Genomic DNA, 15,587 nt, shown 5'->3' on the forward strand with positions numbered 1-15,587 from the left:
GCTTTCCTGTGACAAGAATTTTATCATGCTGAACTTTCAGTGGCTTTCTAGACCATTAAATTAATAAATTCTCCTGTAGATCTGATATGTAAAGTGTATTTAGAGGTATAGGCTTTATGTTTATTTGATGCATAAATTTCTAATTTATAAAACGAAGTTAGGAGGTGATAATGATTACATTATAAAAAACATGTTGATTTTTCTAAATGATTCAGGTCAAGATTCCTTAACATTGCTAATCATCAAGGAAATGCCAATCAAAGCCACAATGAAATATTACCTTACACTGGTCAGAATGGCCATTATCAAAAAGACAACGAATAACAAGTGTTGGCGAGGATGTGGACAAAAGGGAACCCTCTTGCACTGTTGGTGGGAATGTAAATTGGTGCAGCCACTATGGAGAACAGTATGGAGGTTCCTCAAAAAATTGAAAATAGAACTACTGTACAATCCAGCAATTCCACTTCTGTTTATTTATCCAAAGGAAATGAAAACACTAACTCGAAAAGATATCTGCACCCCCATGTTCCTAGCGGCATTATTTACAATAGCCAAGATATGGAAACAACCTAAGTGTCCATCAATAGATGAATGGATAAAGATGTGAGATATATATATATATCTATCTCATATATATGTTTACACACACACACACACACACACACACACACACACACACACACACACGAAATCTTGCCATTTGTGACAACATGAATGGGCCCTGAGGGCATTTTGCTAAGTGAAATAAGTCAGACAGAGAAAGACAATTACTGTATGATCTCACTTATATGTAGAATCTTAAACAAAACAAAACAAAACAAAACAAAAAACAACTCATAGTTACAGAGAACAGACTGTGTTTCATTGCCGGAAGTAGGGATGGGGAATGGGTGAAATGGGTGAAGGTGGTCAAAAGGTACAAACTTCCAGTTATAAAATAAAATGAGGAGGATGTAATATACAGCATGGTGATAATAGTTAATACTACTCTATTATATATTTGAAAGTTGCTAAGAGAGTAGATCTTAAAAGTTCTCATCAGAAGAAAAGAATTTTTATAACTATGTGTGGTGATGAATGTTAACTAGACATGTTGTGGAAATCATTTCTCAGTATATACAAATATCAAATCATTATATTATGTGTCTGAAACTAATATAATGTTGTATGTCAATTATATTCAATTAAAAAAGATTCCTTTAAATATTCATTTTTCTTTGGTTCATACAAATGAAGTCATTTCACATCACAGACTAGTTAATGGATGATGCCAGAGACTTTTTTGCATTAGGCCACTGTATCTTCAGTATCAGGGGGAAAGAAAACAAAATTTTAAGCTGTTTTTAACTTATATTTTAACTATCTCTGCTCATATTTATATGCATATTCAGTGAGTAAATAAGCCAAATCAAGTATATGGTAAATGAAAGGTAACTTTTTCATTTTTATACACAAACACACGCACACATATATGCATGTAATATACTACAAACCAAATGAAAAAGCTACCTTTCATTTTCATGTATATGTATATATATGTATACATATATATATTCCTAATTTGTCTTTTTAATTATGGATTTCTTAATATCTTAGCACAAACTAACTAGCCAGGGGTTAGCTAGCTCTAAAAGGATATAATAAAAGAACAAAGTAAAGTTAGGCAAGAATTAAATATTGCTATGATTAATGCAAATTAAAAGATTAATAACTCAGATTTAGTCAGTCATTTGAGATTAAACAAGTGTTTAATCATTACTACATGAATATTTTGTACCGGGGTTTTGTGGGAAGGGTGGGTCAAAGATAAAATAGATTTAGACCCTACCATAGGTTTGGTGGGGGTAGATGGAGCAAAAGTAATTGATTTAACAATTAATTTGAAAGTTGGCTGCATTTTGACTTATATATATCCATGTATTAAAATATTAGAAAAAATTTAGGTGCCTAGCAGTACGTAGATATACACTCAACAGATGTTTACAGAGGGACCGAATAGGTACAGAATTTCAAAATATCTGTTTATAGGTTATAATTGATGCCATTCAGTTTTTTTAAAAAATGGGTTAAATGTTGATGTTAGCTTCTATCAAATATTTCTCATTTTATAAATAATTGTGGCAGTGGTATTCTAACAGAGTGACAAAGTCTCCAGTAGTTACAGAGATAATGACTGAGTTACTGCAATAGAGTCGTCACTCTAGAGAGAGCTCCAGCTGCAGAGCCAGACTGCTTGGATTTGTATCCATGCTCTACCACTTAGGAAGTGTTAGGCAAGTTTCAGGACTTTTCCTGCCCTCATTTCCCAATGTGTAAATCAGGAATTACAGTTTTACTTACTCTTGGGTTTGTTGTAAGGAATAGTTAAGTTTACACATTTAAAGCGTGTAGAACAGTGCCTGCAACTTAGTAAACTACCATTGTCTTTTATGTAGATGATAATTATCACAGAAATGATGATTTAATGTAAATGCTTATTTTCTGCTAGTCTTTATTCCTTAGTCTTGATATTATTTTTCATTAAGCATGAGTATTTTCTTTTAAAAATGTATCCTGTTAATTTTTAGATGATAGATAAGCATGTTTGGGATCTACTCTGTATTTGAAGTACAGACTTTCTTGGGTATCCAAGGGGGATCGGTTCCAGGAGCCCCTGCAGTAAAATGGTATGGTATTTGCATATTACCTACACACATGATGATACTTTAAATCATCTGTAGATTACTTGTAATACCTAATACAATGTAAATGGTACGTAAATAGTTGTAAATACAATGTAAATGCTATGTAAATAGTTGCCTGCACAGGGCAAATTCAACTTTTACTTTTTGGAGCTTTCTGGAATTTTTTTTTCCAAATATTTCAGATCCATGGTTGGTTGGATCTCTGGATGTAGAACCTGCAGATGTGGAGGGCCGACTGTATTGTGTTCTTTAGCCATAATAGATTACAAAGTATTTTTTAAACAAAGTATCATGTAATTAATTTTACTTATATATTGCTGGCATCAATAGGATTGACCAGCTAATTTTTTAAAGAAAATTTTTAGTGTTATTAGTTTACTGTAAGCTCATTTTTTTCTTCTACTACACTATTAAAGTTTGTGTTTAAAATTTTGCACAAAGCAATTTTTATAAAAATGTAACTCATAATCACATTTTTTAATGACAGTTTTCTTTTAGTTTGAGTGAAAAAAAAATTCCTAAATGGCATTATATTTTATAATTATTCATTCCTAAAATAACATTTTTCTTTTAAGTTTGCAATTATGGAAAATTCAATTAACAGCTTTTAATACTTATATTGCCTTTTAAAAATAACTCTCTTTGTTGTCAATTTATGCCATACCATTATTTATTCATTCTGTCAGTTGAAACTAGTTTTTCTTTATACCTCATTGATTCCCTTCTCTCAGTATTATTTAAAGGCTCTCTTTTTACCAGCAGGGCAGGGTGGAGAAAATGTGGAAACTTGAGTCAAATTGTCATGAGTTTCATTACCTTTAAGTAAATTTTTACCCCGCTAAACCTCAGTTTCTTCATCTGTAAAATGTGGTTAGTAATATGCACCTCAGAGGATTGTTATTAGGACTAAATGAGTGATGCAAAGGCAAAGGCACATTATAGAGCCCAGACATAGGAAGGTGCTTAGTACACATTTGGTTTTTGTCCCCTTTCTTTTCCCTCTCCTCTCCATTTCTCTTTTTCCTCCTTTCTTCTGTCTCTTGCACCTTTGTCCCCATTTCTCCTCTTCCTTCCTCTGCCTTCTTATTAAACACAATTAACCAACTTCTATGAATATCTATTGTGTGCCATGGATGGAGACATCCTGGAGTGAAAGAGAGTCTCTGTACTCAAAAATCTACATTCAGCAGGCAGGAAGTTGCAATAAATAATTGATTAACAAGAAAACATCGGAGTTAAGTGCTGTGATGAAATTGATCATTAATATTCCTCAGGCTTTAGCCTTCAGCCCTTGGCTTTCAATCCTTTTCTTTTCTTTGTGTTCATGTTATCTGTGGGCTTTTTTCCTTCTGTCATGACTTAAACATCAACTGATGATCCCCAAATCTACATGTCCAAGGAAATTAGGAATACTGGAACACCACTCAAGATAAACATAAAAAATGAGAGCAGAGAAGTTAAGTGACTTATGCAAATTCACACAAAAAACGTTAAATGTAATACAAATTTTAATTTAACAACAATTTCATTATTATTCACACACCAATTAGATTTTCTTTTTGTGTTTTTTTTTTTTTTTGGATTAACTGTTAACTGATAGACATAGTATTAACTGACATTCATTCTATGTTAATTAAAAGTTAAAAAAACCTTTGGACTTTTTTATTGTAGTTTAATGCAGATACATTATTTGAAAAGACAGGGGAGAGATCTAATCATCTGAAGAGAAAAAAGATTTTTACATACATGTCTAATTTGTCATAATAATTGTGAATAATAAAATTGCTAAAAATTTCTATTGATAATGAATACAGTTCTTCCTTTTCTCCCATAATATAGTTTTGTTTTTGCGTACCCATTAAAAATAAATCAATAAAAAGCAACTACTTGGCATATAAACCATTGCATAACGTGTTCAGGACATTCTTTTAAAAATTTAAAAATTATCTAATTTTCTTCAACCTAAGAAAAGTATTTCAGCCTCTGCAATTTATTTGCTAATTCCTCTATTAAATTGAATAGTATTTGTCTTAAAATTTATGTGTGAGTATGTTATCTTTTGACTTGAATTGAAAGTAGACAGTTGGCCTTTCATGTAGTGAAGGATTCATATATTTTTATCTCTAAAGTCTTTTGTCGTAAATTTTGAAAGTTATTTTTATGACATATCAATTTCTTTAATTTAATTGAAAGGTTTAATAAAGAGAATATGTGAATATTATGATTTATTGCTTCATTTGGTACTTAATGAAAGAATTTTAAGTCCTAATAAATTTTCTCTTTTATTATAGTGTTCTGAAGAAAATTATTTCTCAGTATTAATATTTAAAAGATTAAGACTCAACTGTTAAGTTTTAAAATCATTGGTTTAGTTTGAAAATCCCAGACAAATGATAAGATCTCGGACTAAGGAAAGATTTTCTCTGTCAGAATGTATCTAGAGATCTTTTAGAGTAGAGGCTAATTCTTCCAGATAAGTTCTCAAAATTGCTTAAAAATCATTGAATCCTTGGAAGGAGAAATAACTCAATCAGAAAGAAATCATTTATACTTCTACTGTGTATTTAACTATGTGTTAGATGTTACAAGGGCCTACAAGAGAATATAAACAAACTCAGATCCTTTTATCTGCCTTCATTTTGAAATTTGAATGAATGCTATCATACTGGTGTTAGAAACATAACATTTGAACAACTAGAAGTACATTATTAAAACAGCATAGTTAGGAAACAAGAATATACAGATAGATTAATAGAATACTAGTCCAAAGAAGCCTATATATGTTCTTAATATGAGTATAAGGCTATTTTAAGGAAAACAAAAGATTAAAAGATTATTCAGTTTATATCATTTTAGGTCTTAAGCTCATGCCACATAAAAAATAAATTTCAGATGTATTACTCAAATATAAAAAAATAAAGCCACAAAACGACTAAAGAAAATATAAGTGAACATTTTCCTGTGTCAGAAAACAAAGAATTAAATTGCAGAATAAAAATTGGGAATAATATGTGATGCAAATATGACAAGGATTAATGTTTTAAAATATGTAAGTAAATCATCCAAGCTGGTTTATAAAGAAGGAATGCGTCAATTAAAAATGGACAAAGAACATAAGAAATTTATAATAAAGGATATATAAGCCTTAATAAAGATAAGAAAGAATTTTCAGCCTCACTAGTAACGAAAATAATCATTAAGAAAAGCAATTAGAAAATGAGATTTTTAACTTGTCTGTTACCATCCACAGTGGCCTCCTTTCCACCTGTTTGCTATGCTCCAGCCAAAGTAACCTTTTAAAATTTCAGATCAGGACAAGTCTGGTTATATTGACCCCCACAAGAATGGCTACTTATAACTTTTAGGCTAAATAGTACTTTTTCTGAATGGCCTGCATAAAAGGCTTTCCTTATATTGTCTGGCCCCTACCTTGGACTCTGACCAATCAGAATGGATGCTTGTCATAACTACCAGGCATGTCCCTATGGAAGAAAAGCAAAAAAAGAAAGACGTATATAAGGGGTGAAGGACTGGGATAAAAATCTTGGAGTAGTCCAGGGACTGACTATTCATCTAGTTTAAGAACAAGTATAGTTGGAGTAAGGTAGTTAAGAGGCTTATATGAAGCTATTAAGTGTGATCTGAAATTTCACATGTGAAGCAATTTTGACTGGTAGGCTCCAAGTTATGAATAGTAGAATGCAATGCTGAAGTTAAGCATAAATGAGCATTGTTGGAGATGAAGACATCCAAAGGAACTTTGAGGCCTTGGGTATAAGAGTCATGCACTGGAAAGAAAATAATTATAAGCCACTTGCAAATATCTCAGTAAATAAAGGAGAGTGTCTGAGAGGCCAGTAGATGATAGCATTGAGAATGAAAATGCCCTGGCTTCATTTATGCTATTATTATAAGTACCTCATCTCTTAAATTCTATATAAAGCTTCTGGTGCTTAAGACAGTACCTGGCAAAGAGTAGGTGCTCAATAAATTTTTCTTCAACGTGCTTGTAGAGATGAAATCATCAGTGTTTAGATTCCAGTCAAATGTTTGACTTCTTTTCTACATATTCCTTGGCATATAAGCACCAAACAAAACAAAACACCTACTCAGTTAATGTAGAGGGGTAAATTACTCTAGAATATGTTCTAGAAAGTAATAAATTCCTTATAACACTGATAGAAAGGAAAGGATACAGAGAAATAGCTTTAGCTAGCATATTCATCACTTATAGGTAGGCAAAATCAGAAACTCAGTATGCTGTGTTGTTTAAGTGGGGTCAGGATGCACTGTGTCCTCAAAAACATCTTCACCACCACAACCACTTTAGGAAAATTATTTGGCAATATCTACTAAAGGATATGGGCACACCCTGTGACCCATAAATGAATACATATGTTCCCCAAAAGACATGTATAAGAATATACACAGGAGCACTATTTATAATAGACTGAAACTGGAAACTGCCAAATGTCAATCAACAGTGGAATAGATAAACTGTGGAATATGTACCCAGTGAAATTGTCTGCAGTTATAAGAATGAACAAATTACAGCTATATACAGCAGTATGGATGAAACTTACAAACATCATGTTGAGTGAAAGATACCAGACGTTACATAATCTGTGATTCCACTTATATAGAGTTCAAAAAGAGGCAAAAGTAATCTATGATATATTGAAAGTTAGGATAGGGATTACCCTTGGTGAGATGAGGGAAGGACTGAAAGGGGCACACCGTGGACTTCTGGAGTGTGGAAATGACTTGTATTTTGATCCGTGTTCTAGTTACCGGGATCTTTTCAGTCTGAAAATTCATAAACTGTACACTTTTGATTTGTACACTTTGCTGAATGTATCTTGTACTTCAATTAAGAATTTCAGAAAAAAAAATTTGCTCTAAGTGCGGGACCAAAATGAAGGCATGTTCCACTGTGTGTGTGTGTGTGTGCGTGTGTGTGTGTGTGTTAGTTTGGGTCTGTGTGTTGGGCTGTTCATGGCTGTCCTTTCAGAATTACTTGGGATGAGGAGGGGCTTTTTAAACTACACAGGCCATACTTCTGTCTCTCTGTCACCCTCTTCCTTCACCCTCTTCCTTCCCATATTATGTTTCCTCCATGGACTACATTTCTCCCTACCTTTCTCTTTTGCTAACAAGCCATAGTTAACTATAATGCATGCTGCGAAAGTGTTGCATCCTTCAGGTCTCTTGGGGTTGAAAAAAGTTTGAGAACTATTAGGCAAAGGAGTTTTTCTTAAAGAACTCTTTTAAATTCTGAATGACTCTTGTGAAAGCTTATTAAGCATTGTAAGATAATAATATGTACCTCAAATCAGGAGCTTGGGGAGCTAAGAGAGTGTCAGTTACCCCAAAACTGGGTAGTGCAAGCATGTTGATTCTGACTTTTCACTGGTTATTTAACTCACCAAGAGAAAGTGTCTTTGTACTTTCTAGCATTTGATGACAGCATACAATTTAGAGGTCTCACTTTAATTTAGTGATCGCTTATTATATTTTGAAAATTGTGCTGGGGAAGTAGATGATAATTATTTCTATTTTGAAAGATAGACCATGCTTTTAAAATGATGGAATAATTTGTGCAGATACTAAAGATATTTGGTATGTGAGCAGTAAAACAAACATGGACTGGCCATACCATGAAAAGACGCTGATCTGTTGTTTTCCATAGGAATTTGAAAGCCTAATTTAATTTTCGTCTGCCATTCTTATAGGCTTCTTGGATGATTTTTAGGGATGTTGCCTCTTTCCTGTCTCCCAAAGTCAGAAAGTCAGAGACAGCTTGACTTCTTGCTCTGTGGATGTACAATGTGATTTGGGATTAGGATGTTAAAAACCAAAGAACACAGGAAACCTTCCTGTGTTCTCCTATTTTTCCATAGAGTTCTTCAGCTGATTGACAGGAAGTGAAAAAGAGCTGATGCTTTAAGCTTCAGCTGTATCACTTCTAAGAAAGGCAGCCTAGTAGAATGACCATGTCTAGGGGTCTGAAGATTGCAGAGAGCATGATGTCACCAATATGAGATAATCAGGTTTGTTTTAAATTGTTCAGCGAAAAGACTGTTATCTCTGGGAATTTGTGATCTTCACATTGCAAGGCTTTTTGTATAGATTTCATCTTTGCTAGTTTATATACTTGTGTCATTCATTCATTTCCTGCCTTAGTCCTCAGAGTATTTGAGGTAGCTAATGATGACAAAATACAAATAAAAAAATAAAATCAGCACCAGGAAAAATAGAGGTTGTAACAGGATATCAAGACTGGAGGAAAAGCTATGTAGGTCATAGCTTGGATAGTTACTACAGCAGAGCTATTATTTTGTGTCTAAGCTTCCCAAAGGCCAAAATGAAAGGGACGATAAAGTCATGTAATAGTTACTGTTAAATAAAAGAAGGCATGTCACATTGCAGGGGAAGCAAAGCTTTTCATTGTATTTATCTCTAATAGAATTTCTTACTGGAGGCTTTGACATTGACTTTTGCAGTGACAGTGCCCTTGACAATATCACTACAGCCTCTGCTGGAAGAAGATTCATAAGGCCATCTCTTTCAGAATCTAGAATCCCTCAGTGGAAGTGGAGGCCATAACACCAAAATCAGTCCATGGAGGTCTAAGAATGCAGCTGTATGTAAACGGAGTTCATCCAAGAATATACTCTAGATTTAGAATAATTAATGAACTTGGATGTGATTCTAATGATTCTCTCTTAGTACCATTTTTCTCAGCTGCAGTTAGGTTATGCAGTGGATCATTATTTTCCCTGGGAAAAGTTTTCAACTGCAGATATTTTATACTTGTTTGCAGGTGGATCTGTAAGATTAGAAGGATTTACTAGTAAATTAGCTGATTTTTAAAAATTGTTGAAGACCTATATTTTAAATTATTGGAAATATTTTATATATGTAAAATAATTTAGTTATGTTGTGAAAACGTAACTCCCATAACATTATTCAAAGCTTGCCCCTTGTTAGGATTAAAAAACATTATTGATGATTAAAGGGAAATTGTCAGTGTTAAACTTCAACTTTTGCTTGCAATTTTCATGATAAATTGTGATAATTGTGATGTCTCACTATTTTCTAGTTGATTATTCTTAATTTAACTTTGTAGATTTTTTTGTTGGCTTTATGTAATTACTCTGTAGATTTTAAAGATAAGTAGTTAAAGAGTGCTGAAAATCTCACTATTATATGAAATGTTCCATTTTGGAGGATTTTTCTAAACAAATTTTTTAATATCTATTACAATTCAAAATTTAAAATTTCCTAAAGGATTATTCTTTGAGAGACAGTGGATTTGATTCATTACATCTGGCCATATAAAGCCTCATGCATTAGGTTGCTCCAATATGTCATTTAAGGAAAATTACTAAAAGAAAGGAACTGACTGTATGCTGGACATAAACTATTGTTACTGGCAAATAACCCTGCAAGGAAGGAGTGATTCCTACCTTTCAGATGAGAACTCTGAAACTTGAAGAGAGTAAGGAATTTGATCAGAATAAGAGTGGCAGATTCAAACTCAGAATTTTCTGTCACAATAGGTTAAATTCTATCCAAGCAGTGTTGCCTGTTTACTAAGCCAACAGACTTATAGTCAGAGAGAACTTAGTTCAGACCCTCTCTGTGTTATTAAAGATATGACCATAGGAAAAGTCAACACAACCTCTCTGAGGTAAATATCCTTATTGGTAAAATGTAGCAAATCATAGAAACCTCATAGAGTTGTTTTGAAAATTAATGAGATAATGTTTGTAAAAATGTTTTAGCACAGTGCCTGGCATATAGCTAAACTCAATAAAAGGTAGCTATAAAGAAAGAAAAAGTTACCATGATTTCTCCTAAATGTGATTTTTCAGTGTATTTATGTTGGAGGCTATATTCCACTTAAACATATTTTAATTCTTTTTCATAGTATAATACCTAAAGATAACAAATTCCTAAAGATAAGAAACTACCAGCAGGTGGAGCTCAGTGTCAGAGAAACCAAGTTTCTGAAATTGAGCTATTTTTCATCTTATGTTTTAAAAATAAAATTAAATAAATGCATATACAGTTTTGAAATTTATATGTGAAGGCTTTCTATTTTTAGCATGCTTACCAAAAGTCATCACCTGCCACATGGTTCTTGAATATGTAAAAATAATGCTTTGGTTATTCGGATCACCTAAAATTCTTTGTTGTTTCTGGTATTATATATAACGTATGACAGTCATTTGCATGACGAAGACATACTTAAAGTGAACTTCATTTAACAAGAGTGACTTAGAATTTGATTATTTCATTCAGGAATTGGATTGATAATCTCGTATTTAACTTGTCAAAACCCTCAAATCTGCCACTCTCACAGTATTCCACTTCTTAGTAAATGGTATCACGTTTAATCAGCTGTTAAAGCCAAAAATCATGGGAATCACCCTTGTGTTCACTCTTTCACAGATCTCACATCCACTCTATCCATAAGTTCTCGTGGTGCTATCTCTAAAATACATCCCAAATCTGACCTCTTGTCAGCATCTTCACTGTGATCATCAGAATAAAACAGTAAGTTGTAGCCTGACTGCTTCTTCCAGACTACCTGTCTGCTCCCTTGCCCTTCCTACATTGTATTTTCTACGTAGTAACTGAGTGATCTCAGTGTGATCTTGTGTTATCTCCTGCTTATGACCCTCCAGTGGGATCCTTGTGTAATCAAAATAAAATTTCTTATCAGAGCTTAAACTACGTGATCATGTCCCTGCCTAGCTCTCCCCAGCATAGCCTCCCACTCCTTCTCATACTCCACACTCTAGCCTTTCTGATCTTATTGTCCTTTGAGCAGGCCAAACTGCTTCTCGTCTCAGGGCCTTTCTGTTTCCTCTCTCTTTAATACTCTTTTCCCCAGTTTTTCATATGCCTGACTGCCTTCTTTTCATCATTTCAACTCAAATGTCATTCCTTTGAGACATCTCTCTGACTATTCTAGCTGTAATAGGCTCTTTCATTAACCCTCTACTCCCTGCCATCATTATCCTATTGCCCTTTTCCACTTCTTACATAGCCCTTACTTCTAGTTCTTTGCTGCTACTACTACAATTTTGTTGGCTAACATTTACTATGTGATAGGTTTCTTTTAAGCGTTTCTATGCATTAAATATTTTAATATGTGTATTTGTATGTTATTAACTCATTTAATTATGGCATTTGATTATGTACATATGTATGATTTTAGTATCTATTTCCTTCCCCTATAATCCCTGCTAGCCCCCCAAACTGTAGCTCCACGAAGACAGGCACTTTCATTTTGTTTACTATGATTTCCTTGGCCTTGAGCAGTACTTGGCAAATAGAGGAGGCTTAGTAAACATTTTTTGAATATTGTGCAAGTTCTTAGAATTCATAATAACAAATAGAGTCATCAAATATTTAAGTAAAAAACCTTCTAGGGGAAAGGGAATATTTTCTAAGGAAGAAATCATACCTGATTGTTCTTAGAGTTCTTTTATATGAAGGTAATAGGGTACAGAAAAATCATCTACTTAGGTTTTAGGAAAGACTTGGCAATGTTCTTTACGAAAGATTGCTAAATACTAAGTCACCATTGGGTGGGAAGTATGCTTTTAGCATGGCCCAAGAAAAGATTTAAAATCAGAAATCAGAGGGTAGGAATAAACAGGTATTTATTTAACTGGAAAACTGTAAAGATAAAGATACCTTAGCAATTAATAATCCCATCTGTTATGGGTTGAATTGTTTCCTCAAAAAGATATGTTGAAATCCTAATATCCAGCACCTGTGAGTATGACCTTACTTAATTGGAAATAGGGTCTGTAGATGTAATTAAGTTAAGATGAGGTTATTAGGGCAGGTTCTGATTTAATATGACTGGTGTCCTTATTAGAAGAAAAGATAGACTGACCTACAGGGAATACAGCCATGTGAAGGCCAAGGCAGAGATTGGAGTTATGCTGCTATAAACAAAGGATTGCCTGGGGCTACCGGAAGCCATAAGAGACAAGGAAGGATACTTCCTTAGAGTTTTTGGAGGAAGCATGACCCTGTCAAAACCTTGATTTCAGACTTATAGCCTCTAGAACTGTGAGAAGACAGATTTCTTTTCCTTTAAGCCATGCAGTTTGTGGTATTTTGTTAACAGAAGACCTAAGACACTGATACAACATCCATTGTACTTATTATCTATATAAGTGACCTGAAAGACTGCCTAGTGGGGTATCTAGATGACATCATATTTTTCTAGTTGTGAAGAGAAAACCAGTGGGTACAGATGATCACAGGAGAAATACCCGAATTAGCTTTTTTTCTGGGCTGGACCAAGAAGCAAGATATCTAGCTTCTCTAGATTTTATATTCCTTGACTGTGAACATTAATTTTGATTTATTTTATCTCCAAGATTGTTTCAAGATTTAAAGTTTTATGATTTTATGAGCCTGTGGATTCATATGCCAGGCATCTAGTAAATGCTCAATGATTATTGAAACTATAAATAAATAAAACCACACAGGAAATAAGGAAAGGTAGGAAAATATAAGTAAATCTATGTAGGTGTAAAAATACAAATTATATGTTTAAAATGGTTTAGAGAAAAAAATGAAACAAAGGAAAGAATATTGAGAATAAAAACTCATTGTTTCTTGAGTGTGTCAAACTATAGCAAAAAGACAAAATTAATAAATTGCTAATGCATCCTTTGAGACTCCATTTTGGCAACAGAATACTTTTGGTGAGATGGAGCAGGGCTTTAGCCCAAGAAGCATAATATAAGTTAATTGCATAGATTTTTGGAGCAGAGCTGCTTAGATTTGAATCCTGGGTTAACCGCTTATTGGCTGTGTGACCTTGGGCACGTTAGTTAACCTTTCTGTGCCTCAGTTTTCTCTTCTGTAAACTAGGGCTTGTGATAGAACCTTTCTCATAAGGGTTATTGTGAGGGATTAAATGAGATAATCCACCTAATATGTTTTAAACAATGCCTGGCTTATAAGGAGCTCCCTACCCCATGTTGTCTATTATTATTTATTAGTTGTAACATTTTATTAACTTATTCTCAAAATATAAAATGGGGCTTTTCCCTGATGGACATGATATAAAGATGAATGATTGTTATAACAACAAAATCAAAATGTATATATTTAAACTAGAGAAATAGAGGAAATTATACAAAGATGTAAGTCTTAATTTTGTTTTTTTTAAAGTGCATGGAATTGGAAAGGGAAGCAAAGGGTTTAAAAGAAGAGATTTTATATCAGAATTGTGACCCAGGAAAGTTTTACTGAGTAAGACTTTTGTATAGTAGGTCTCTCTTGCTCTTCTTCTATTTTTTCTTATTTGTTTTAAAAATGTTTCTTGAACTTTGGTCCATTTTAAAGAATGTGCTGCACAGTACCTGAATATGATATCTGGCATCTAGTATGGTTGCATAGTACCTTCTTTTCGAAAAAATGAATGAATAAAACAAGGATTTATGTAGCAATGAACAAACTATTATAGAACAGATTAACAAGATAGGAGCCCTATTTTCAAATTAAACGTTTATGCTTTAAGTATCCCGAACCCTCTACTGCTTCTCCAGCCCTTTCACCTCCTTTTATGTTGTTAAGCTCAACACATTCCTGTCAGGAAATATTTAATTTTTATTTTTATTTAGACCTTAAAGATCATTTGTGTGTAATTTAGATTCTTTGTGAATCAGAAGAATTATAAAGAATTGGAGAACTATACCTCAGTAAAATTAATTAAAAAACACTGGATTAAGAAAGGCTTTTTTAGCAAAGCTTTTTGCAAGTTTTTTTTTTTTTAAACATCTTTATCGGAGTATAATTGCTTTACATTGTTGTTGTTAGTAGCTGCTGTATATCAAAGTGAATCAGCTATACGTATACATATATCCCCACATCCCCTCCCTCTTGCGTCTTCCTCCCACCCTCCCTATCCCACCCCTCTAAGTGGACACAAAGCACCGAGCTGATCTCCCTGTGCTATGCAGCTGCTTCCCACTAGCTATCTATTTTACATTTGGTAGTGTGTAGATGTCAATGCCACTCTCTCACTTCGTCCCAGCATACCCTTGCAAGGATTTTTTTCAAGAAGTGCTTGAAAGTTTGGCCTGTTCTCAGAGATCTCAAGATCCAGGTTTCTGAAGCAGATGACTTCTACATGTTGAATAGGAAGGTATTTTATTCAAAAAATCAATTACAAAATAGATTTATTTCTTAAGTAATGGATCTTCACTTAATGCATGAAGATTTCCTCTTTATTGCTCAATAAACCAATAACATTTGTTGGATATGTCAATTCCTTTCATCCAGAATTGACTGGTATACTTCCATGCCAACAGGGGGAGTTAGCGTCAAATGGGAGATCCAGATCTGTGCCTTTTCTATCTTGCTTTTGGCTCAGACAGGAAGGTCTGTGGACAAATTGGCTTCTGTGGGCCCACTATCACCAGCTCTTGGTTGAGATTTGAGATGGAGAAGAAAAATAGATGTTCCCACTGTGAGGGTAGGCCGGATCCTAGTTCTGACTCCCAGTCCTGTAAAACCTGTACTTTAAAGTACAGCTCTGAGGCTCCCTATTCTTCCACATCAGAAGTCAAAAGAGAACAGGTAAGGGGGAAGGCTGTCTCAGACCTACTTCAGCCAGGGCCCAGAAATGATCTCAGAGTCCAACAGATCATCTGTTTTATGCTGCTTCTTTATAAATGGGAAGAATATTTTTTCTTGACTTCCGAATATGATAGTAGACAAAATTCTTTTGAAGGAATTCTGTCACTCAGATGCCAAGCAAGCCCGTTAAAAAATGAAAGTGGCTTGTTTTCCGTTTTCATTTTATTTTATTTGTTTCCTTTATTCACCTCTCAGATTTGAGAAAAATATGTGCTTTCT

The 15,587-nt window shown here is 33.7% G+C and overlaps 1 protein-coding gene and 1 long non-coding RNA gene across 9 annotated transcripts in view; both read left to right on the top strand.

Moving 5' to 3' along the window:
- FER (FER tyrosine kinase) overlaps positions 1-15,587 on the top strand; it is a 457,469-nt gene that overhangs the window by 170,733 nt on the left and 271,149 nt on the right. Inside the window, exon 11 of one of the 8 annotated variants that reach the window (XM_082376342.1) lies at positions 216-14,643. The exons of the other annotated variants lie outside the window; for them this stretch is intronic. Within the exon in view, the coding sequence (XP_082232468.1) occupies positions 216-230 (15 nt within the window). The 3' untranslated portion in view covers positions 231-14,643. Of the gene's footprint in view, positions 1-215; positions 14,644-15,587 lie in introns of those variants that run through there. 8 annotated transcript variants of the gene reach the window in all.
- Positions 1-15,587, top strand: part of LOC309622615 — a 463,955-nt gene that overhangs the window by 147,747 nt on the left and 300,621 nt on the right. The gene's annotated exons all lie outside the window — the stretch shown is intronic.

Source organism: Balaenoptera borealis, assembly GCF_965194805.1.
Source record: "Balaenoptera borealis genome assembly, chromosome: 2".
NCBI lineage: Eukaryota > Metazoa > Chordata > Mammalia > Artiodactyla > Balaenopteridae > Balaenoptera > Balaenoptera borealis.